At 42.1% G+C, this 23,908-nt stretch overlaps 1 protein-coding gene across 2 annotated transcripts in view; it reads left to right on the forward strand.

Moving 5' to 3' along the window:
* Positions 1–23,908, forward strand: part of CEP120 (centrosomal protein 120) — a 152,127-nt gene that overhangs the window by 16,433 nt on the left and 111,786 nt on the right. For both annotated transcript variants that reach the window (XM_077462186.1, XM_077462185.1), the window contains exon 3: positions 15,049–15,163. In XM_077462186.1, the coding sequence (XP_077318312.1) occupies positions 15,049–15,163 (115 nt within the window). The remainder of the gene's footprint in view (positions 1–15,048; positions 15,164–23,908) is intronic.

Genomic DNA, 23,908 nt, shown 5'->3' on the forward strand with positions numbered 1-23,908 from the left:
ATAAGTGGTTGGGCCACCCTTAGCAGCAACAACTGCAACCAAGCATTTGCGATAACGTGCAATGAGGCTTTTACAGCGTCCTGGAGGAATTTTGGCCCACTCATCTTTGCAGAATTGTCCTAATTCAGTTACATTAGAGGGTTTTCGAGCATGAACGGCCTTTTTAAGGTCATACCACAACATCTCAATAGGATTCAGGTCAGGACTTTGGCTAGGCCACTCCAAAGTCTTAATTTTGTTTTTCTTCAGCCATTCAGTGGTGGACTTGCTGGTGTGTTTAGGATCATTGTTCTGCTGCAGAACCCAAGTTCGTTTCAGCTTGAGTACACGAACAGATGGTCGGACATTCTCCTTCAGGATCTCTTGGTAGACAGCAGAATTCATAGTTCCTTTTATCACGGCAAGTCTTCCAGGTCCTGAAGCAGCAAAACAGCCCCAGACCATCACACTACCACCACCATATTTTACTGTTGGTATAATGTTCTTTTTATGAAATGCAGTGTTCCTTCTACGCCAGATATACTTGGACACACACCTTCCAAAGAGTTCCACTTTTGTCTCATCGGTCCACAGAATGTTGTCCCAAAAGTCTTGGGGATCATCAAGATGTGTTGTGGAGAAATTGAGACAAGCTTTGATGTTGTTTTTGCTCAGCAGTGGTTTTCTCCTTGGAACTCTGCCATGCAGGCCATTTTTGCCCAGTCTTTTCCTGATGGTGGAGGCATGAACGCTGACCTTAACTGAGGCAAGTGAGGCCTGCAGTTCCTTGGACGATGTTGTGGGGTCTTTTGAGACCTCTTGGATGAGTCGTCGCTGCGCTCTTGGGGTAATTTTGGGCGGCCGGCCACTCCTGGGAAGGTTCACCACTGTTCAAAGTCTTCGCCATTTGTGGATAATGGCTCTCACTGTGGTTCCCTGGATTCCCAAAGCTTTGGAAATGGCTTTATAACCCTTTCCAGACTGATGGATCTCAATTACTTTCTTTCTCAATTGTTCCTGAATTTCTTTGGGTCTTGGCATGATGTGTAGCTTTTAAGGATCTTCTGGTGGACCTTACTGTGTCAAGCAGCTCCTATTTAAGTGATGCCTTGATTGTGAACAGGTGTGGCAATAATCAGGCCTGGGTGTGGCTAGAGAAATTGAACTCAGGTGTGGACAACCACAGTTATAGTATGTTTTAACAAGGGGGGCAATCACTTTTTCACACAGGGCCATGATGGTTTGGATTTTTTTTCACCTTTAATAATAAACACCTTCATTTACAAATTGCATTTTGTGTTTACTTGTGTTGTCCTTGACTATTGTTTAAATTGGTTTGATGTTCCGAAACACTTAAGTGTGACAAACATGCAAAGGAACAGGAAATGAGGAAGGGGGCAAACACTTTTTCACACCACTGTATGTAATACTGGAGAAACATAGCAGGAGAAGCTTACAGGCAACTTCAAGGAACTGGTGAGAGAAAACTGAGCGAACTTGCAAGTTTCAAGCAGGGTGGTGAGTGTGAATCATCTAGTGAGATGTGAACTGTGATCAAGATATTACATGCAGGGGAAGGAAGCTGGACAAGCTTTATTAACTCCCACCCTATATACTTACCTGCTTGATGTCTCTCCCCTGCTTTAACCCTGACATTTAAGAACTCTCTGCTTAAAATAATATTGAGAACTGTACATTTTTTTTCTTTGAAGGGTTGTTAGCCTGATTTAACCCGATGGAAATGGGAGGAAATGGACGCATTTTTTAGTCCACTGGCAAAATTCCCCATCTCTCTAAGGAAGATAGGGATATCTTAGATGGCCCTATAACGGTAGAAGAGATTCGGCGTATAGTACAGGAAATGGCAGGACAAAAAGCTCCAGGCCCAGGTGGCCTCCTGGTGGAGGTTTACCGTCATTTTGGGGAGGTGTTAATCCCGGAACTCTTAAAAGTTTTTAACTGGGCGATAGGAACGGGAGAGCTCCCGCCTTCAATGAGGGAACCAACTATAATAGTGTTACCAAAAGAAAAATAAGGACCCTCTTATCCCCTCATCATATAGACCTATCTCCTTGTTGAATCTGGATGTAAAGATCTTAGCTAAGGTCTTGGCACTTGATTGAACGGAGTGATAGCAAAAATTATTCACCCTGATCAATCAGGATTTATTCCCGGGAGATCCACGAGCATAAACCTAAGATGGGTCTTTTTAAATCTCCAAATACCAGTGGACAGAGATGGCCAGAGAGCTGTTCTCTCCTTAGATGCTGCTAAGGCTTTCGATACACTAGAGTGGAGTTATCTGTGGAGAGTTCTGAAGGAATATCATGTGGGTCCGGTATTTATAAAATGGGTAAAAATGCTGTATAGATCTCCAGAGAAAAAGGATAAGAATAAATAATGATAGCTCGGCCGGGATTCGATTGAAGAGAGGTATGAGACAGGGGTGTCCCCCTGTCTCCCCTCTTGTTTGCTATGGTGATCGAACCCTTGGCCGTGCCCCTGAGATCAAACACGGGGATAAAAGGCTTTTGGAGAGGGGAGGAGGAAGAAAAAGTAGTACTATTTGCAGATGATCTCCTCTTGCTTCTCGGAGATGTTCAGCATTCAATAGGGGAAGTGATGTACAGAATTATTAATTTTGGACGTCTTGCGGGCATAAAAATAAACTGGGATAAATCCTGCATATTGCCTATTGACCCCTTGTTTAGTCCCCTACCTTGTGAAGCTGCACATATCCAGATAGTGAGCCAGATGAAATACCTGGGTATTTGTATTACCAAAGACCCTAAACAGTACGTGGTAAATAACCTGGCCCCACTGCTATCTAAATTGAAACAAAAAATTAATATATGGAAGAAACTACCATTATCGGCAGCGGGCCGATGTAACCTTATTAAAATGATATTTCTGCCGCAACTTTTGTATGTTTTACATAATTCTCCAGTATGGATATATAGGGAGTGGTTTTATAAGATGGATTCTATATTTAGAGAATTGATGTGGAAAGGGGGCCAACCACGTATTGGTTTAAAGACTCTACAACTTCCAAGTAATGGTGGGGGAGTTGCACTCCCACACCCATTTAACTACTTCTTAGCAGCTCAGATACAACATCTGGCAGGAGAGGATATAGAGGGGGATGGGGGCGGAAAAAGGGAGCTCCCCTTGAACAACTGCTCAGTAGATCATTGGTAGTGGCACTAGAGGCAGGGGTTGCTATGCGAGACATCCCTACTCTAGGGTTAATGACAAAGGTGTGGGAAATAACTAAAAGAATATTGGGATATAGGGGATTTACAGAATATTCCCCCCCTCTGGGCAAATAACAAGCTGGATGAGGTTGTAAAAATAGGACAAATAAGGGAATGGGAACGAAGGGGCATAAAGTTTGTTCACCAGATTTACCAGAATGGTAAATTGAAACAATTCCAAGTGTTAAGGGATCAGTTTTTAATCCCGAAAGTCCCTTTTTAGATATTTGCAGATTAGGCATGCTTTGGAAAAGCAGTTTGAGGAGGCCGCAATAGAATGGTGCGAGATACCAGTAATTAAGGATATACTGCGAGTAAAATCGGGGAAAGGACTAATATCTAAAGTTTATGTAGAGCTGTGTAAGAAGTCCCAGGTAAGAAAACGGGGTAAATAGAAAAAAATGGGAGACAGATGTGGGTAACATCTCGGAAGATCAGTGGGAGAGGATTCTGGCACCTTGGGTGTCCCTTTCTCCATCTCAAAAATTCTCGCATTTACTTTTACTGTATAGAGCATATTACACCCCTAAGAGGCTCTCTCAGTTTGGTAGGAGAGATGCAGTATGCCCTAGGTGCGGAAGGACAGAAGGAGACATGATCCATATGTTCTGGAGATGTTCTAAGTTACATCGGTATTGGAGGGAGGTAGTGATAAGTTTGTCAAGTTTTCGAGATGGTAGTATAATTAGAACCGGTGGGGTGTGTACTGGGTTGGATCGAGGGAGGTAGTGACCCTAAAGATAGCTACCTAGCAAAATTAAGGTGTCTTTTCCAAGCTAGAAAACTCATAGCCCAGAAATGGCAGTCCTCTACACCTCCTACGAGTGGAGAGTGGGTGCAAAATATGAATAGGGTTATCCTTAAAGAAAGAGTAGCATATATAAGACAGGGAGGTATTAAAAAAATTTGATAGGATATGGAAGGTGTGGTGTGTAAAAATGAATGATGGTATTTTTTAGTAAAGGGAAAGTATGAAGAGTGGGTTTGTGGGAAAAGAGATGAATAGGAAATGGAAGGGTGTAATAGGGTTATGTAAAATTGGTATTGTGTCTTTGCTTGTTTTATACTGGAAGGTTGAATGCTTTGTCTGAATTGAAAAAGAAGTAAATAAAGATATAAAGTTAAAAAAAAAAAAAGATGGGGGAAAAGAAATCTAAAGGGAAGGGTCAAGTGATACAAAGGTGACAACTGTTAGCGATGAGCTGAAGGAGAAAGTAAAAGAACAGTTTATTAGCTAGAGCCAGGATAGGCCTTTCTGAAGAGAGATTAGGTTTTCAGGGAATGCCCACAGGTGGACAGTAGAGATAGATTGGGTTAAGGAGTGCCAGAGGATAAGAGAAGCCCTGGGGTGACAAGGGAGGTAGAGAACAGGAGGTTTTGGGAGGAGTAATGAGAACAGTTTTGTTGCTATTCTTGGTCCCTCCACACATGTCAAGGTGCTGAGTGTAATTCTTGACTTTGACCTCTCCTTCAGCCCCACATCCAATCGCTGGCTAAATCCTGCCGCCTTAACCTCCACAACATCTCCAGAATTGGACTCTTCCTGACTAATGACGCCACAAAGCAACTTCTTCACTCCTTGATTATTTCCCACCTTGACTACTGCAACGGTCTCCTTAATGGCCTACCCTTACGCAGGCTATCTCCCCTTCAGTCTATTATGAATGCTGCTGCTAGACTAATGCACCTCACTAATCGATCTGTGACTGCTGCCCCCTCTGTTAATCCCTTCACTGGCTTCCCCTACCCCACCATATATAATTCAAAATTCTAACCACAACATATAAGGCCGTCCACAACATCTCCCCCATCTACATCACCAACCTCATTTAAAGATATCGCCCTGCTGCTCCCAGGACCTCCTGCTCTCTAGCTCTCTTGTTACCACCTCCCATGCTCATCTTGAGGACTTTCTCCAGAGCCTCTCCCATCCTCTGGAACTCCCTGCCTTGGTATATCCAATCGGGCCCCTAACCTGTCCACCATTTAGGAGATCCCTGAAAACTCACTTATTCAGTGAAGCCTATCCCACACCCACCTAACAACTGTCCCCGAGCCACTCCATCAAATCATTCCTCGCATCTATTACCTTTTGTACCGCCACCCCCTCCCTTTTATAATCTCTATGAGCAGGGCCCTCCTATTCCTTCTGTATTGAACTGTATTGTAACTGTGCTGTCCTCCTTCTACATTGTAAAGCAATGCATAATTAATAATAAATTAATTATTAATAATAAATAACGCTTATTAATAATAATTCTGAGACTAAGCTAGTGATGTAGATCAGGGCAGAGTTGTGGATGACCTTGTATATTTGAGTGTTTTTCTATTGGGTGAGTGGAGGACAATGAAGATATTGGCAGAGTGGGGTAGCGGACAGTGAACGGTTGGTAAGGTGGAGAAGTCCAGCAGCATTCGTGATGGGCTTATGGGGAATAGCCTGTTAAAATAGGCCAACGAGGAAGAAGTCGCAAGAGATTGTTGTGGTTAAAATGGTATTTCTATATACCTGACATAGACCAGCTAGGTATAATTATGGCAATTACCACACTTACAAAACCCGCTCAGCACTGCAGCACTAAGGAGACAGCATTTTTCAAGAAGAAATGAGTCAAAGTTGATGTTCAAAGCTTATCTTGTTTAATTCTGGGCCGGTCTACAACTTATATGCGCTATTATTAGCCAATCATTGCATAGAACATGGGTGTGGTTAATACAGAGGTGCACATTACATGTCATTATTTATGCCATCTGCTTTCATGACTCATAGTCATGAGTCCTGTGGCCCAGACATATTGAGACATAATTTCTTTATTTAGACAGTACAGAATAAAACTGCTTATGCAAGCTATATTTTCTTATATGTATGCTTTATAGGAAAACAGCTACAGTCTGTAAATACAGAGTTTAAACTAACCGGTTAACCCAAGTTAATCTTATATGAACTTTTAAAGATGGAGTCGCTCCGGTTCAGCCATATCACAACAGAGATAACCAGGGTGTGAATTAATAGCTTTGTGGTGTCGTCTGTTAAGAAGGAGCATATTTTGGAGATGTTATAAAGCAGGGGTAGGGAACCTTGGCTCTCCAGCTGTTTTGAAACTACAAATCCCATCATGCCTCTGCCTCTAGGGTCTTGCAATGTCTCATGGGACTTGTAGTTTCAAAACAGCTGGAGAGCTGAGGTTCCCTACCCATGTTATAAAGGTTAAGGCAGCAATATTTGGACATTTATTTGATGTACTTGAATAATTATGTGTGGGAGTTGGGGAGGATGTAGGCAACCTAGAAGTACAAGGCTGGGACACTCCAAGAAGTGCCACTTGCCTGTGAAATAAGTAAGCTTGTAATGCATAGATTGCATGGATTGGTTCAGCAGTAGGGGCTTGTGCATATACTGAGATTGTAAAATTGTCATTAGCTCGAAAATATGCTAACAGGGTTTCCTTTAAGAACCCACGTTAGCAGTTAGATTAAAAGTTGGAGTTCAGTGGTTTCAAGTGATTGAAAATCTTTACATTTACCCAGTGATGTGACTGGCACCAGGTGATGCATAAAATGAAACCAAAGCAGTACCTGTTTATCTGCAGCCATTTCTTCTGTAGTTTTGTTCTAAAAGCACACAGATTAAAGGATATTTTATTTTATTTTTTATCAGCTTTATCAGCAGAGGGCGGTTATATGAAGTCTGAATGCTGATCTCAGCGAGGGGAGCTGGGAGCCTGAAAATGGAAGGAAGGGACACACCACCTTCATACAGTACATGGAGAATATACAGAGCTGCGTCAAAACATAGTACTGTACATCTGGGCCATGTCTAGAAGGCAGTACTGTGGAATGTGAACCTATATTGATGCTCAATGGGCTCTCAGCTTCTACTTGGAAGCATATACAGTTTTAATACACCATGAGCTAGATAATATGAGCTAGTGCACTAATACTGCCATTTGTGGTGCACTAACTATTTTTCTTAAGTAGATCAGATTTTACCTGTGAAATACTGTATAGTTTCATCTAAAACAGAATCTGATAGCAGAAATAAATGTTGATACAAGACCTCTATAGTCTGAAAACTATTTTTGATTTGAGCTTAATAATTAATAAGGAACATGATGTTCAATTTTTCTGTTGCAGGTTCATTGTTCTGTGATCTGCTTTCTACTTGTTGTTTTACATTTTCTCTTGCTCTCCAGATATAACATCCAAAAAGCATACTTTGTCATAATATAAAGGTCTTTGCACAAACATAAGTTGGATTTCAGCCACTATCACAAAAAAAAATGTGTAGAGCTAACTGTATGTGGGTACTACATATAAATACAACATTCAGTATATTAACCGCTTGCTAACTGGCCACAGTACAGTTACAGGTCGGCTCGTACAGACACAATCACATACCTGTACGTCGTGACTTTCCTCCGGGTCTGCTTGCGCATGTGCACACATACCCAAAGGACTGTGCTGTCATTTATTGCAGAACAAGCTGATCGACAGGTCCTGGCCAATGATTTATGGCCAGAACCCGCTGATCCACTCTACAAATGACAATAGAGAGCCTTGTGTTGGTAAACAACACAGTGCTCTCTTCATACAGCAGCAATGTGCTCCCCCCCCCCCCCCACAAAGCAAACAGTACACACACTAATTATTGTTAGGCACACATTTAACCCCTTGATTGCTCTAGATGTTAACACCTTCCCTGCCAGTTTGATTATACAGTGACTGTATATTAGCACTGATCACTGTATTCGTCTGGGTTCACACTGCAGCACACTTCGGGTCATAGCAGAAGTCTGCTAAATATATAATTTTATTTCCAGCTAATGACAGTTTTACAATCTCAGTATATACACAAGCCCCTACTGCTGCACCAATCTATGCATTACAAGCTTACTTTTTTCACAGGCAACTGGCACTTCTTCGAGTGTCGTTGCCTACATCCTCCCCAATTCCCACACATAAATATATATAATAATTTTAGTATATTAACCATGGTTTTCAGATGCTATAACTTTCACACAAACCAATCAAAAAATATATATAGTCTATCTATATCCTTTTTTTTATTTTATTTTTTTGTGTTCTTTTTTTCATTTTTATATTGAGAAACATGAATCCAGGGATGATCAAATACAACCAAAAGAAAGCTCTATTTGTGTGAAACAAATGATATACATTTTGTTTTTGTACAGCATTGCATGACCACACAATTGCCAATAGGGAGATATAGTAGTTTGGTGGGTGATTTAGTATAGCGTAAACCGATGATAGATTTATGAGAATTGGATCATTAGCAAGACAAAAGGCTTCAAATTCATTGAGGTTATAAGTCTTGTGTATATAGGAAGTGGTGAAGATGTTGGGCTGCCCAAAAAATAATTGTTTAGATTTAGATTTTTGTTTTCTCATTCATTGAGGGACACTGGAAGACTTTTTAAATCGTGAGATCTGGTACCGTACAAGAAAACTTTTTGTGAGTGAGTGACTTGTATAGCGCTACCTTTGCAAACTGAATCGCCTCAGGGCACTTTCTTGCCACCAGAGTCCATCTGCTGCTTTTGCGTGGTCCTTTACCCCGTAAGGTCCTGACACGCTTACAAACACCTACAACATTGACATACACATATATTAAGGCCAATTTTTTATTTTTTTAGACAAGGTCTAATTAACCTACCAGCATGTCTTTGGAGTGTGGGAGGAAACCGGAGTACCCGGAGGAAACCCACGCAGGCACAGGGAGAACATGCAAACTCCAGGTAGATGGTGTCGTGGTCGGGATTTGAACCAGCGACCCTATTGCTGCTAGGTTAAAGTGCACACCACTACACCATTGTACTTGTGCGATTGGATAATATTGGATGAACTGTCATGATTGGCTCATGAAAGCTCTGTACTAACGATCCGATTATCACACGGTCGATTCGACAGCGGTATTTTCTTGTCTGATTTTCGAAACGTGTAGGGGCCATAATCGTTTCGCCCTCTGCGGATTTCCTCTGCTCTTTTCACAACTTTGCCCACACTGCCTTCTGAGTCTACTGTCAACCTTCTTCTCACTTTAAAAACTGTTCATTGTTGCACTCCACCCTCTCCATACTTTACATTATCTATGTACTGCTTCTGTACCACATCTAACCATATTCAGAAGCTAATTTCACTCCAGCAGCGCCCTGTGATTTTTTTTTTTTTTTTTTTTTTTTTTTTTTTTCATTCTCCCTCTTCTGCACCACCAATCTGCAATCCAGTTACCTCCCATATCCTCCCAGGGTGCAGCGATGATCACCACCCAGAGTATTGTGTGCAAGTTTTGTGACTTGCTTATGCTTCATTTTACAGTTCTTGAGAATAAACCGCCTGAAGTATGCTCTTATTACTATATGAATTTGCAAATCAGACGCTCCCTCTACTCAAGCCAAACCGTTAAAGCCTCTTGCACGCGGATGCCTGATAGTGCCAAATTTTTAGACATACAGATATTTTGTTTTATACTGATCTAAATGCAGCCCATTGTTTAACATGCAAACTTGCGCTAGATCAGTTAAAAAAAAAAAATACAAATATTTGCCTTGCTAGACAAGTATTTTACACGAGTACCCTAAGAAAAGCTAGAGGAATGTCAACTTGTGCATTTACTATACAGCCCAACCTTGCATTTTTAGGCAGGAGTTTTCTGCCAGGAATGTGAGGTTCGTACATCTACCGTGTGCAATCACCCTAAGAAGCTGGACTTGGTTTTGGTGCTCGGGCTCTTTTATATGTTGGTACTTTTCCTACCAGATGGAGCTCGGTGTAATAGTGCTAGAAATATGTATGTGCCCTATTCACTTTGATTCTGAGGAAGAAAACATATTGACTGCCAAGAAACTTTACTTTCCATACACACTGTCTGTTATTAAAGAATGTCAGCCCAAAATTTCATATTCCTGATTTATGTGGCTTCTGTACCATGTACTTTTATAAAACACTATCCTGATCTTTTGAATTGCTTTGTATGAAATCTCTGGTGTGCCTGCCGGTCCCTCTGCTCTCCTATTAAAAACTGATCACACTAAGCAGGACACACACACACACACACACACACACACACACACACACACACACCCCCCTCTATATATTGTTGAAGCTGGTTTGGCACTATGCATGTGCTGCGCTTTCTGAATGGTCCCGCCATCTTCTGAAATCTGTGTGTGTATTAGAAGGCAGTGTAGGGAAGGAGGAGGGTCTGGAAACGTCTTTATTATAGCAAAAAATAATGCTTTTTTTTCTCCAAAACTGTCGCTCTTTTTTTTTGTTTATAGTGCAAAAAATAAAAACCGTGGAGGTGGTCAAATGCCACCAAAAGGAAGCTTTTTGTGGGGGAAAAGGGATGTCAATTTTGTTTGGGAGCCATGCCGCACGACCGCGCAATTATCAGTTAAAGCGACGCAGTACCGAATCGCAAAAAGTTCTGCGGCTTAAGTGGTTAATAAACAGACACTCACTTGTCTCACTGTCCAGCGATGTGACCGCCTGAAGCCTCGCTTCTCTCCTACTCTCTGCGGTGCCGACATTGCAAGTTTGTGTGCCCGGCTGTGTGTTCACAGCCAAGAACGCGCTGTGGGTTGTGAATAACCGGGCAGTCTTCTGGAACTCTGGTGACCTTCTGCTCAATGGTGCCAGGTGAGGAAGTGGGAGCTGGGTACCTGTGAAAACTAGGTACCCGCTCTTCCCCCACCCACCCAAAAAAAATATAAACTAACTTGCCAAATGTGGCATGTCAGGGGGTCACAAGTACTTAAAGCGGAAGTTCCATTTTTGAGTGCAACTCCGCATTAATTGTCTAAGTACTGCAAAAAAAAAAAAAAAAATGTTGCAGGACAATATTCACAAAAAGAAAGCCTTGTTGTCCTTAAGATAACAACATAATACATACATTGTGTGTGTGTGTGTGTGTGTGTGTGTGTTTTTTTTTTTTTTTTAATTAATAACAAAATTATCACCCAATAAACAGGCTCATAGCAGAAATTTGAAAACTGCTCTGGTCCACAAGGGTTAAACAGCTGTGAGAGCCAAAATAGTTAATGGACGCCAGAAAACTTGTAGAAAACCTGCACCGAGTTGAGAATAGAGATTGCTATGTTCTTCTGAAAATGCTAGTTGCTGCGCTGTTATACAAATCTAATAGCTTGAATGCTTTCTAATTCACCCAAAACAGTCGGGCAACAAGTAAACCGCCTGATCAGCAAGCTTCTTCCCGATGACTGATTCCTAATACTAATGCTGCAGGGTCTGCATCACAGCCAGTTAAATAGCATTCTCAAAAGGAGAATTCTGCATTGGTAGCTTCTGCATTTCTTTCATAAAGACTTCCTTTCTCCCTTTTTTTTTTTTTTTTTTTTATTTAATTTTTTTTCCATTGCTTGCTTTGCAATCACACAGGTTTCCATTCAGGGGAATTCTCTCCCCATGTCCCATAGGGGAGGATTAATAAACTGGTATAGAGAAAGTAGAGAATCCTCTTTGGAGATGGTCTTGTTATGTCGCATCAATAGGTTACCCTAAGAAATGTCAATACCCATGTAGGCACTGATGGTTAGTAGGTTATGCAGGCATCAACGTTACCTTGTTATATCTGTTATTCTCCAGATACATTAAGCTTGTTTTGTCGGAGCCCTATTCATATGTAATTGCATGTAATCCATCTGCTATGTGATTTCCTTAGGGAAAAGTCATGTACCATATGTTGTCTCTCTTTATATATGGTTTATTGTGTTTACTAAAAATACACTCCGAGCATTCTGACAAAGCAATCATTGTCTTCATTGCTAAAAGCTAGATGAGTAACCCCTGCATGCCGAGAACTTTCATTGGTTGTCTGTTTTATTTTTATTTTTTTGTTAAGCATTAACATGGGATAAGAGCAGAACTTGCCTTCATTTATGATAATGCATCCAAGCTTTAATGGATGTCGGTTTCACAGTTATCCGGAGATACATTTATGTTTTATATTTATTGGAACGTAAATATTCATATAAAAGTTAACTTAATTGACCTGAAAGCTGACCTCCAGGCAAGTATAAAAGACACAAGATAAAGGGGTTGTAAAGGCACAAGGTTTTTTTACCTTCATGCAAAAGCCTTCAATGTGCAGCAGCCCCCCTTCTACTTATCCAAGCCCCATCACGATCCAGCGATGTCCATGAGAGCCTTGGGACTCGCACTCCTAATTGGACTTTGACAGCAGCAGAAGCCATTGGTGATTGACTCACGTTGGCTCCCGCTGCTGTCAGTCAAAGGCAGCAAAGGCAGGTTGATCTGTGACACCATGTGTGAATTGACACAGAGCTGCATCTCCTGTGATTATTATATTTATTTATTTATTTATTATATATATATATATATATATACACACACACACACACACACACACACACATTATTATTATTTCTCTATATCGATATAGATCTCAGTCTTTGGCCTCAAGGAGCTTACAATGCCAGCCACAGACAGTGCAAATATCTACCATGGGTTGCAGAAAAGATATTTACATGATTCCCACATCAACACACCAGCTTTGACAGGGAAATACCTCCTGCAAAGCAATTGTCTTTTTCCAGTGGGAGTCTGGCAGCCTTATTGTAACCAAGTTGATCCATCAACTGGCTACATTCAGCCTGCCCTTTTTAATAGTTTGAATCTCCGGTTGGCTCCTGTTGAACCTGCCGAGACTCTAATCATGTGTAGGTGACTTAAGGTCCTTAACTCACTTTCATACATACACATTATAGGCCACAATAGACAGTAGTCAATTAACCTACCACCATGTTTTTTGCAGTGTAGGAGGAAACTGGAGAGCCTAGAGGAAACCCATGCAGGCACAGGGGGAACATGTAAATTCCAGGCAGGTAGTGCCGTGGATTGAACTGGTGATTTACTGGCTAGACACAACAAGACATGAATGTTTTTCTGCGAGGAGCTTAAGAGTATATAAAAAAAAAAAAAAAAAAAAAAAAAGCTTGTTTTGACACCTAATTCCTAATGGCATTTTAAAAGGGCGTGTGCTAGCCAGAATATTATTATTTTTTAATCTTTAAAAAATCGTGATCTCGAGTCAACCCCTCTGACAATCTCTATTGCAGATTTTGCTGATTCTTTCATATAACAAGTGGAGAGACTTATCTGCTCACTCAGCTGTCAAAAGAAAACATCTTGGCAGTCTGCCAAGTTTTTAAAATGAAACATTGTAACTAACACTTCCTTCTTAGATCAAAAGGATAAACTTCTGTGTGTAAAGAAAAAAATCCAGGCAGTCTGCCAAGTTTTTAAATGCAAACGTGTAAATGTAGGAAGTTTAACCACTTAAAGCGGTTGTATAGCCAAATGTTTAACTTTGACCTACAGGTAAGCCTCTAATAAGGCTTACCTGTAGGTAAGAAGAATATCTCCTAAACCTGTACGGTTTAGGAGATATTCCCTTCGAAATGAGCCGCTGACTTCATCCGCGCATTTGCACTGGGCATTCTCGGCTGAAAGTCTGGCAGATGCCAGACCCTGCCGGGAAGAAAACTCCTGTGCGCATGCGCAGGAGTGATGACATTGTCTCCGGCCACTCACAGCGCCGGAGCCATGATACCCAGAACTGAGAGGGAACATGTTCGCTCCCTCGGCGTGGACCGAGTGAGATTCTGGCACCTCATTCTATGGTAGGTATTTCATAATGAGCTAGTATATGGTGCATACTAGCTAATTTATGCCTTTTCACTGTATTAAAAAAAAAAAAAAAAAGCCAGCGGGTTTACTCTCGCTTTAAAGTCTAAATCTTTTTCAGACTCTTGTTTCTTAAGGTAAAATCAATATTTTTTTGCTAGAAAATTACTTGGAACCCCAAACATTATGTATATTTTAGCAGAGACCCTAGGAAATAAAATGTCAATTGCTGCAATATTTTATGTCGCACTGTATTTGCCCAGTGGTCTTTTTGGGAAAAAATACACTTCAATAAATAATAAAAAATAAAAAAACTAAACGGTAAAGTTAGCCCAATTTATTTTTTATTTTTAATGTGAACGATGAAGTTATGCCATGAGAATCGTGATCTATCTTAGCAAAAAAAAAAAAAACACGATTCTCATTTGAGTCAGAATCGTGCAGCTCTAGCACATGGACACATTGGCTGAAATGGAGCTGCATTCAAAGGCATGAACAATGCCTAAGCCCTGGTTCACTTTTGGAATGATTTGGCATATACGATTTCACATATGAAATGATATGCCAAATTAGTGGCAATTGCCGGAGATGGCACCGTTCGAACCGGGGCGAAACCTAATTTTCGGTGCCACACCGATTCTAAAAAAGTAGATTCTGTACTACTTTTGGCAACCTTCGGGGTGTGATTTCCAAAGACATATGTGCAGAAACCGACACAGAAGTCTCTGAAATCGCCCCCAAAGTCGGGACTGACATGCAGGAATGAAATTGTGTGTGATTTTTATTACTGCTGTCGATGTGAACCTAAGCTAAAAGCAGTGTTTTTTTGGTTTGCGTGAATGCCAAACTCCACTTTTATTTAAAGCGCAAATTACTGGGAAATTGAGTTGTATGTATGTGAGCATTATACTATAATTTTAGAAAATGTAGTAAATCCAAGTTTGCAGGCTTCGAAACGTAGTGACTCTCTATATTTTGCAGATAACGGACATGATTGCACTAGAGTGGAAAATAAACATTTGTGTTTTGTCATTTTGTAGGTTAACAGAGGTCTCTGGTTTGTGTGTGTGGGTTTAAAATGTAGCTTAGGCAAAAATGTCCCTGTAACAATGCATTTTTGTTCTTGTAGGCTGCAACGAACACCAATCAAACTGCAGTGCTTTGCCTTGGATACTTTAACGTCTGCCAAAGAATCAATTGGATATGTAGTTTTAGACTTGAGGGCGGCGCAGGAAATCAAACAAGTAATTGTATTACCATTATTCTGTTTTATATATCATTTGGTTTCAGCATTATCTTTAACCTAGGCATGTGGTCATGACCTTTTTTTGCGAAGCACCAAGCTCTGAAATCTTGAGAATCAACTTTTAAAATGTAACTTAATAGTATCTGAGCACCACAAGCAAAACATTTTGTTTTTAATTCATTTTTAATATTCAAAGCAAACTCGCCCATCCATCCATCCATACATATCTCCATGCTTTATTTTGTTGAGAAATTACTTGCATTTATAGCCATGACCATCTTGAGTAAAGGTGTATGATTCATGTATTTACAGTGCCTTGAAAACTTCATACCCCTTAATGTTCCAACCAAAAATCTATTCTATTTTATTGGGATTTTTATGTGCTAGACCAAACAATGTGCCACACAATTGTGAAATTGATGATAAATGGGTTTTTAAAATGTTTTACTAATATTTGAAAAGCGTGGCGTGCATTTGTATTCAGCCCCCAAGTTAATACTTTGTAGAGCCACCTTTCTCTGCAATTACAGCTGCAAGTCTTTTTGGGGATGTCTCTACCAGCTTTGCACATCTAGAAAGTGACCTTTTTGCCCATTCTTCTTTGCAAAATAGCTCAAGCTCTGTCAGATTGCTGTAAACAGACACTGTCCATCGAATGTTCAACACATGAACATACTTTGATCTAAACCATTCCATTGTAGCTCTGACTTTGTTTAGGGTTGTCCTTTTGGAAGGTGTCTTTTTGCAGACTCTAACAGGTTTTCTTCGACAATTGCCTTGTATTTAGCTCCATCAAGTCTGACTAGCTAATCTGTCCCTGCTGAAGAAAAGTATCCCCACAAAATGATGCTGCCAACACCATGTTTCACGGTGGGGATGGTGTGTTCAGAGTCTCACCGAGAATTATCGGAAAGCAATCTTCAAAGCCAAAAAGGACCACTTCTCATATACAATCTCAATGGCCGCAAACCAACCACGGGAACTGTTTAAACTGGTTAATCAATCAATGAATCCGGTGTGCCTAGAACCCCCAGAAAGTGAATCCCAGGATTACTGTGACAAACTATCAGATTTTTTCATCGATTAAAGTCAAAACCATCAGGGAATCAATCTGTCAGAAGAAAACATCCGACCTCAGCCAGCAAATACATAAGTAGGATGTCTGCACTAACATACCGCAACCGCCAAAATTTTCACTATCCCCAGTTACCGTAGACACCGCAAAAAACATCATTAATAAACTGCGTGACAGTACTTTACCTATTGACATCATCTCCACAAAACTACTGAAAGAATGCTCCGTCGTGGCTCCAACCATAACCTACCTCATAAACCAATCGTTCCACGAAGGGATTGTTCCCAGCATCCTCAAACAAGGCATCGTCAAACCTCTACTCAAGAAACCAAACCTGGACCCTCAGGATCCAAACAACCGTAGGCCAATTACAAGCCTCAACACCATTTCTAAGATCATGGAGAAATCTGTAGTACATCAGCTACAACTCCACCTGGATACTCACAAACTCCTGGACCCGCTGCAATCAGGCTTCCGCCCGGGTCATGGAACAGAAACAGCTCTCCTCGAGATTTGGGACGATGCCCTCGAAGTAGCAGATGACGGAGAGCCGTGTCTCCTTGTACTGCTAGACTTAAGTGCAGCGTTTGATACAGTAGATCACAATACTCTACTCGTCCACCTGACAGAAGTAGCCAGAGTCCAAGACATAGATCTCCAATGGTTCACGTCCTTCCTAGGAAATCGGCCACAGACAGACAGTGAAACTAGGAAAATTCCTCTCCGAAACTCGGGCAGTCACCTGCGGAGTCCCTCAAGTCCCACCCGTTCTCTTCAATATTTACATTCGCACACTCCTTCAAATTATCAGATGCTCAGATCCCTGCTTCCACGCTTACGCTGACGACACGCAACTTTTATTTCCGGATCAATGGAAAAAAAGATCACCAACAACTTGAAAACTGCCTCAAATCAATAGAGGACTGGATGACCACTAACTCCCTCCAGCTGAACGAATCAAAGACAGAGCTTCTTATCTTACACCCAAATCATAAGCCCGCAACCAAAACCTCCTGGTCTCCACCAACCGTCTTTGGGCAGACTATCTCCCTAAAGACCAAAGTGAAGAGTCTCAGGGTTATTTTAGACGCACAAATATCAATGGATGCGCAAATAGGAGCAGTAGTCAGTGGATCTCACCATCTGCTGCGCATTCTTCGCAGACTCATCCCTTTTATCCCAAAGAATGACAAAGCAGTGGTAGTTGGAACAATCATTAATTCACGACTGGACTACGCAAATTCGCTTTACATAGGATTACCACAATATCGACTTGCGCGATTACAACTGATCCAAAACACGGCGGCAAGGCTGATAACAGGAAAAAAAAAACCTGGGAATCCATCTCTCCTTCTCTGAGGATCTTACATTGGCTAACCGTAAAAAATCGGCTCACGTTCAAGACCCTTTGCCTCACCCACAAATGCGTGCATAGAGAAGCTCCGCAATACCTAATGGAGAAAATAAATCATTACACACCAAACCGCAGTCTTCGATCAGCCAACAAAAACCTCCTCCTCGTGCCCAAAGCCCGATATAAATCCAAGGGGGATCGGAGATTCACTGTCCAAGGGCCTCGGCTATGGAATGCTCTACCAATCAACATCCACCTGGAAGAAAATCACCTGGCTTTTAGTAAAAAAACTCAAGACCTTCCTCCTTTTAGCAGATGATCAAAGCTCGCCACAGCGCCTAGAGGCGATTCAGTTCGCATTGTGCGCTATACAAGTAATTCATTCATTCAGAGTGATGTGCAGTGTTAGTTTTCTGCCACACATAGCATTTTGCTTTTAGACCAAAAAGTTCATTTTTGGTCCCCTCTTACCAGAGCACATTCTTCCACATGTTTGCTGTGTCGCCCACATGGCTTCTCGTAAACTGCAAACATGACTTCATATGGCTTTCTTTTAACAATGTCTTTCTTCTTGCTACTCTTCCAGATTTGTGGAATTGACCACTAATAGTTTAGCTGCACATCTCTGCAGTTCCCTCAGTCACCTTGGGCCTCTAGGCTGCTTCTCTGATTAATGCCATCCTTTCCCAGCCTGTCAGTTTAGGTGGATGGCAAAATTTTAGTAGGTTTGCAGTTGTGCTATACTCTTTGCATTTTCAGATGGATTGAACACTGTTCCATGGGATATTCAAAGCTTGGGATTTTTTTTATAACCTGATCCTGCTTTAAACTTCTATACGACTTTATCCCTGACCTGTCTGGTGTGCTCAATGGCCTTCATTATGCTGTTTGTTGACAAAGGTGCGCTAACAAACCTTTTGAGGGCTTTACAGAACCTCTGTATGTATACTGAGATTAAATTACACACAGGTGGACTCTATTTTTTTAATTAGCTGACTTCTAAAAGCAGTTGGTTCCACTAGATTTTAACTGGGGGTATCCGAATAAAATGGGCTGAATGCAAATGCATACCATACTTTTAAGATACTTTGCAAAAATATGGAACACAATGGATATAAAGTCTACACACTCCAGTTAAAATATCAGCTTTCTGTCTTGTAAATGAATGGTACCCAGGCCTTGTGTCGGAAGAAACTAGGTTTAGCCTGCAACGCTTCTCTTTTTAGAGAGCTGGACCCCGAAATCCAGTGCTTTGTTTTTTGTTTTGTTTTTTGCCATATTTCCTGGCAGGGTGCTTTGGTTTTTTCAGCCATATTTCCTGGAGGGGTGCTATACGGGTCCAAGGGTGTGGAACCCCCGATTAAAAAGGTGCCCCGGTCCTTGAAGGTTTTGTAATTGAGCTCGCCGTCAGGGGTCAAGATTGGGTCTTTTTGGTTTACCACAGAACCCTGCAGCATATAAAGTAAGTGGAGATTCCTAAAGAAGTTCTTATGGGTTTTTTCCTTTTTAAAAGTAAACATTGTCATGCCTAAAAGTCACCACGCGGGTGTCAGCAGAATCTGCAGGCTTCCTCCAGTCCCAAGCCTCTGGTAAGATATTGTTTTTTATTTTTCTTCTGAATTACATCCCCCACCAGGGCTCCCCTCTCCAGGAGGCAGAGGGAGCCTGGAAAGTCAGTGGTATGCCACTCCACTTCCTCTTACACCGCTGTTGGCAACGGTTCTTTCCCTCTCCAGCCTCCCCTCAGATTTGGCTCTCCTTCTACTCCTCCCCCCACGTGCCGATCTGATTGTTTGGAGGTCGCTCGCGTGGGAAAACAAACTTTTAAAAAAAAGAGGGGGGGCGCAGAGCAGGAGGGGGTGGGGCTTAGCGCAGCATCGGCATGCTTTAGTATCCACACGTAGGACTGTGTAGGCTATATATGCAGCGTTTTCAGGCTGCATTTGCCTAATGGGGGGACACAGAGCAGACGCGTTTTACTTTGCATCAGGCTGAGCGTTAATAGCAGCGGCAGTTGCTGGACTATTCGCTCAGCAGTGTTTGGCATAGTTTGGCACTATGGTTGGCAGAATGGGAGGTGCAAACACCCCAAAAAAGAACCCTAAGCTGTTACCCTCGGGCTCCGGGGACCCTGGGCTTGCTTCTGGAGCACCATCCTCTCCTGAAGGAAATGGGGAGGCCGGTCAGAGTGAGCCATAAGGTCTGGTAAGTGTTGCCACGGTTTCCAACATTTCAGCCCGTCTTTATTACTGAAGATGTTTTTCTCCTCAGCTATGATGGGATTGGAAGAAAGATTAACGGCTTTAATCATGTCTTCCCAGAATGGGAGAAAGCGCGTTAGGCCCCCTTCTACCACCCAGGACCCTCAGATGAACAGTGGGAGGGAGAAGATGAATCCCCCTCATGGGATCATGCAGATGCTGATGACTCCTCTTCCGAGGGGCCATGTGGGGATGAGCCTGCTTCAGCCTCACAAACTGAGAAATTGCTGGTGCAAACTCTTACTGAAATGGTCCGCTCCACATTTAAGCTACCCTTAACTGAGTCTGCTAAGAGACCTACTTCTTGTTGGGGTTCACTGAAGCCTTGTGGCTTACGGTCCATTCACTGCTGGAACAACTTATGTATTCTGCGTGGGATCACTCAGATGAGCATTGTTTTTCCTCCTAAAAAGTTTTCAACACTTTATGCTATGGAGGAAAAATTTACAAAAAAATAGGGTATACTAGCAATTGCCACTGTTATATGCTCTGTGAATAAAAGTCCGGTTGACAACGCTCAAATGCTTAGGGATCCAACCGATAAGAAGTTTGGAATTCCTGTTAAAAAAAATGTTTTTTTCTTTGGCAGGTTCAGTAGCTAAACCTGCAGTGGCTGCAATTGGGGTATGTCAATCCTTGAGGGACCAGTTGAGACAGGTGCTCAAGGTTATCCCTAATCAGCAGGCCCAGGATTTGGCCGAGTTATCAGGGGCTTTGTGTTTTTGAAATTGAAGCAATAAGAGATTCTATTCTTTGGACATCTCGCCTTACGCTCGGGTTGGTGCATATGTGTATAATCTTATGGTTGAAAAATTGGTCAGCCGAAGCGCCATGCAAAAAGCTCCTGGCTGGTTTTCCTCTCCGCGGTGAAAGGCTGTTTGGAGATGATTTGGACAAATATATCCAACAAATATCAAGTGGAAAAAGTACCCTTTTGCCAGTTAAGAAAAAGAGTAAATGTCCCTCATTTAAACGGCCACTTTCTCCAGGGCCAGGGACATCAGCCTCCAGGCAGTCGTGTTAGGCCTCCACCGTCAAGTTCAAGAAGTAAACCCCAGGGTCAAAAGAAGTCCTGGGGCAGGAAACCTACCAGACAGAATACTAAAGCCTCTTTATGAAGGGGTGCCCCCGCTCCCTTGAGTGGGGGGAAGACTTCTGCAGTTCTCAAAGGTCTGGCGGGAAGAGTTTTGAGACAGATGGGTTGTCTCCACAATAGCTCTAGGATACAAACTAGAGTTCAGAGAGTTCCCGTCTCCTCGTTTCCTCAGGTCAAAGGTCCCCAAAGATCAGAGGAAAAAAGTCTTTCAAACATTAGATCGGCTTTTGTCTCAAAAAGGGATCATGGTGTTCCCCATGGAAGAGCAGGGGTTGGGGTTTTATTCAAACTTTTTCAGGGTGCCAAAACCAAATGGAGATGTCGGACCCATTCTAGATCTCAAAGATCTAAACTGATTCCCAAATAGCCGCTCTTTCCGCATGGAATCAATCCGATCAGTTGTCTCCATTCTGCAAGGAGGAGATCTTTTGGAGTCAATCTACATCAAGGATGCATACCTGCATGTGCCTATTTTCCCCGCTCACTAGAAATAACTACGTTTCGAGGTAGAGAAACAAAATTTTTTAAGTTTTTGTAGCTCTGCCTTTTCCACCTAGCTACTGCACCTTGGGTGTTTACAAAAGTTCTGACCCCTCCTCTGGCCAAGTTAAGGTCTCAAGGTATAACAATTGTGGCATAACTAGACGACCTTCTCTTGATAGACCGGTCGGTAGCCCGCCTAGACCAAAGCATGGTCACCACAGTCAACTACCTGGAATACCTAGGTTGGATCATCCATCTAGAGAAATCTTCTTTAAAACCATTAAGAAGACTAGAGTACTTGGGTCTGATCCTAGATACAGCCCAGAAAAGGGTGTTTTTACCCCAGGCAAAAATCGGTTCCATAAAAGAGCTGGTTCCGGTGGTCAGGGCGAAGAAGGATGCTTCTATTCACCTTTTGCATGAGTTTATTGGGAAAGATGGTGGCTTCATTCGAACAGCTGTTCCCAGGGGAATGGTCCCTTCACCCGACATCTTCCTAATCGTATGCCAAAGATGGGGGGGATCGTAAGGATGGCAGTAGGGGACCCATAGACCCTACTACCACGTCCAGACCTGCTCTCACAGGGACCAGTATTCCATCCTACCTTACAAACACTGAATTTAATGGTTTGGCTATTGAAACCCACATTCTGAAGAATCGTGGGCTTTCAGGGTCAATGATTTCTACATTGGTTAATGCAAGGAAGCCAGCTTCCAGAGTCCTTTTATTATAGAGTCTGGAGGGCATATGTTTCCTGGTGTGAATCCAGGACTTGGCATCCTAGAAAATGTTATATGTATAATTCTTGCCTTTCTGCAAATGGGATTAGAGATGAAGTTGGCCTTGAGCACCATCAAAGGTCAGGTCTCGGCCTTATCGGTATTGTTCCAGCGACCACTTTCTTCGCATTCTCTGGTCTTTAATTTCATTTAGGGGTTAACACCGCTTAATCCGCCGGTTGGGTCACGCATGAAACCTTAGGACCTGAATCTAGTTTTGTCGGCTTTACAAAAACAGCCTTTGAGCCGATACGGCATACTCCCTTGATCCTTTTAACAAGGAAGTTTGGTTTTCTGGTTGCCATATCTTCTGCTAGAAGGGTATCAGAGTTGGCTGCTCTTTTTCTTCCAAAGAGCCATATTTAATTATTCACAAGGATAAGGTGGTATTGTTCCCTCATCCTAACTTTCTACCGAAGGTAGTGTCAGGTTTTCATCTAAACCAGGATATTGTTCTGCCTTCATTTTTTCCAGCACCCTGTTCCACGGGAGACAAGTCACTACGTTCTCTTGATGTAGTGAGAGCAGTCAATCTACTTGAAAGTACCTGCTCAGATTCGGAAAATTGATGTTTTGTTTGTGTTGCCTGACGGTCCTAGAAAAGGACAGGCAGCGTTGAAATCACTATCTCTATGTGGATTCGTCAAGTGATTGTTCAGGCTTATGGTTTAAAAGGGAAGATATCACCTTTTCAAATCGAAGCGCACTCCACCAGGGCTGTTAGTGCTTTGTGGGCAGTGCATCACCAAGCCTCCATGGCTCAAATCTGCAAGGCCGCAACTTGGTCTTTGGTCCATACATTCACCAGATTCTATCGCCTTTGAGCGCAGTATGCTGCTGGCAGCAGTATAGGTCCTCAGGTATGGTGAAGCCCTACTTTTGTTTGTGTCTCCCTCCCCTTGGATAGCATTGCTCTGAGACATCCCATAGTTATTACTATGGCTCTGTGTCCCGTGATGTACGATAAAGAAAATAGGATTTTTGTAACAGCTTGCCTGTAAAATGCTTTTCTTTGAGTACATCACGGGACACAGAGGTCTCTCCCCTCTTTCTGATATACACATGTATGGCTTTGCTACAAAAACAGAGATACTCCCAGGAGTGGGAGGGGTTATATAGGGAGTAAGTTTTCTGTCTAAGGTGTGCCAGTGTCCATCACCTAAAGGTGGCCTATATAACCCATATAGTTACTACTATGGCTCTGATAATGTGATAACGTGTAACGCAATGTACTCCAAGAAAAGGATTTTACATGTAATCTGTTATAAAATTATTATTTAAGGTACTTGTATAGTGCCGCCAGTTTACGCAGCACTTTACATATACATTGTACATTCACATCAGTTCCTACCCTCAAGGAGCTTACAACCTAAGGTCCCTAACTCACATTCATATACCAGGGCCAATTGACCTACTAGCATGTCTTTTGGCGTGTGGGAGGAAACCGGAGTACCAAGAGGAAACCCACGCAGGGGGAAGTAAAAATAAACAAATAAAATAATGTGGTTGCATAAGTGTGCACACCCTCTTATAACTGGGAATGTAACTGTGTTCAGAATTAAGCAATCATATTCAAACTCATGTTAAATAGGAGTCAGTACACACCTGCCATCATTCAAATGCCTCTGATTAACCTCAAAGTTCAGCTGTTCTAGTAGGTCTTTCCTGACATTTTCTTAGTTGCGTCCTACAGC

This window comes from Lithobates pipiens, unplaced genomic scaffold, assembly GCF_037356315.1.
Source record: "Lithobates pipiens isolate NorthernLeopardFrog02 unplaced genomic scaffold, aLitPip1_a1.2 Scaffold_3, whole genome shotgun sequence".
Classification (NCBI taxonomy): Eukaryota; Metazoa; Chordata; class Amphibia; order Anura; family Ranidae; genus Lithobates; species Lithobates pipiens.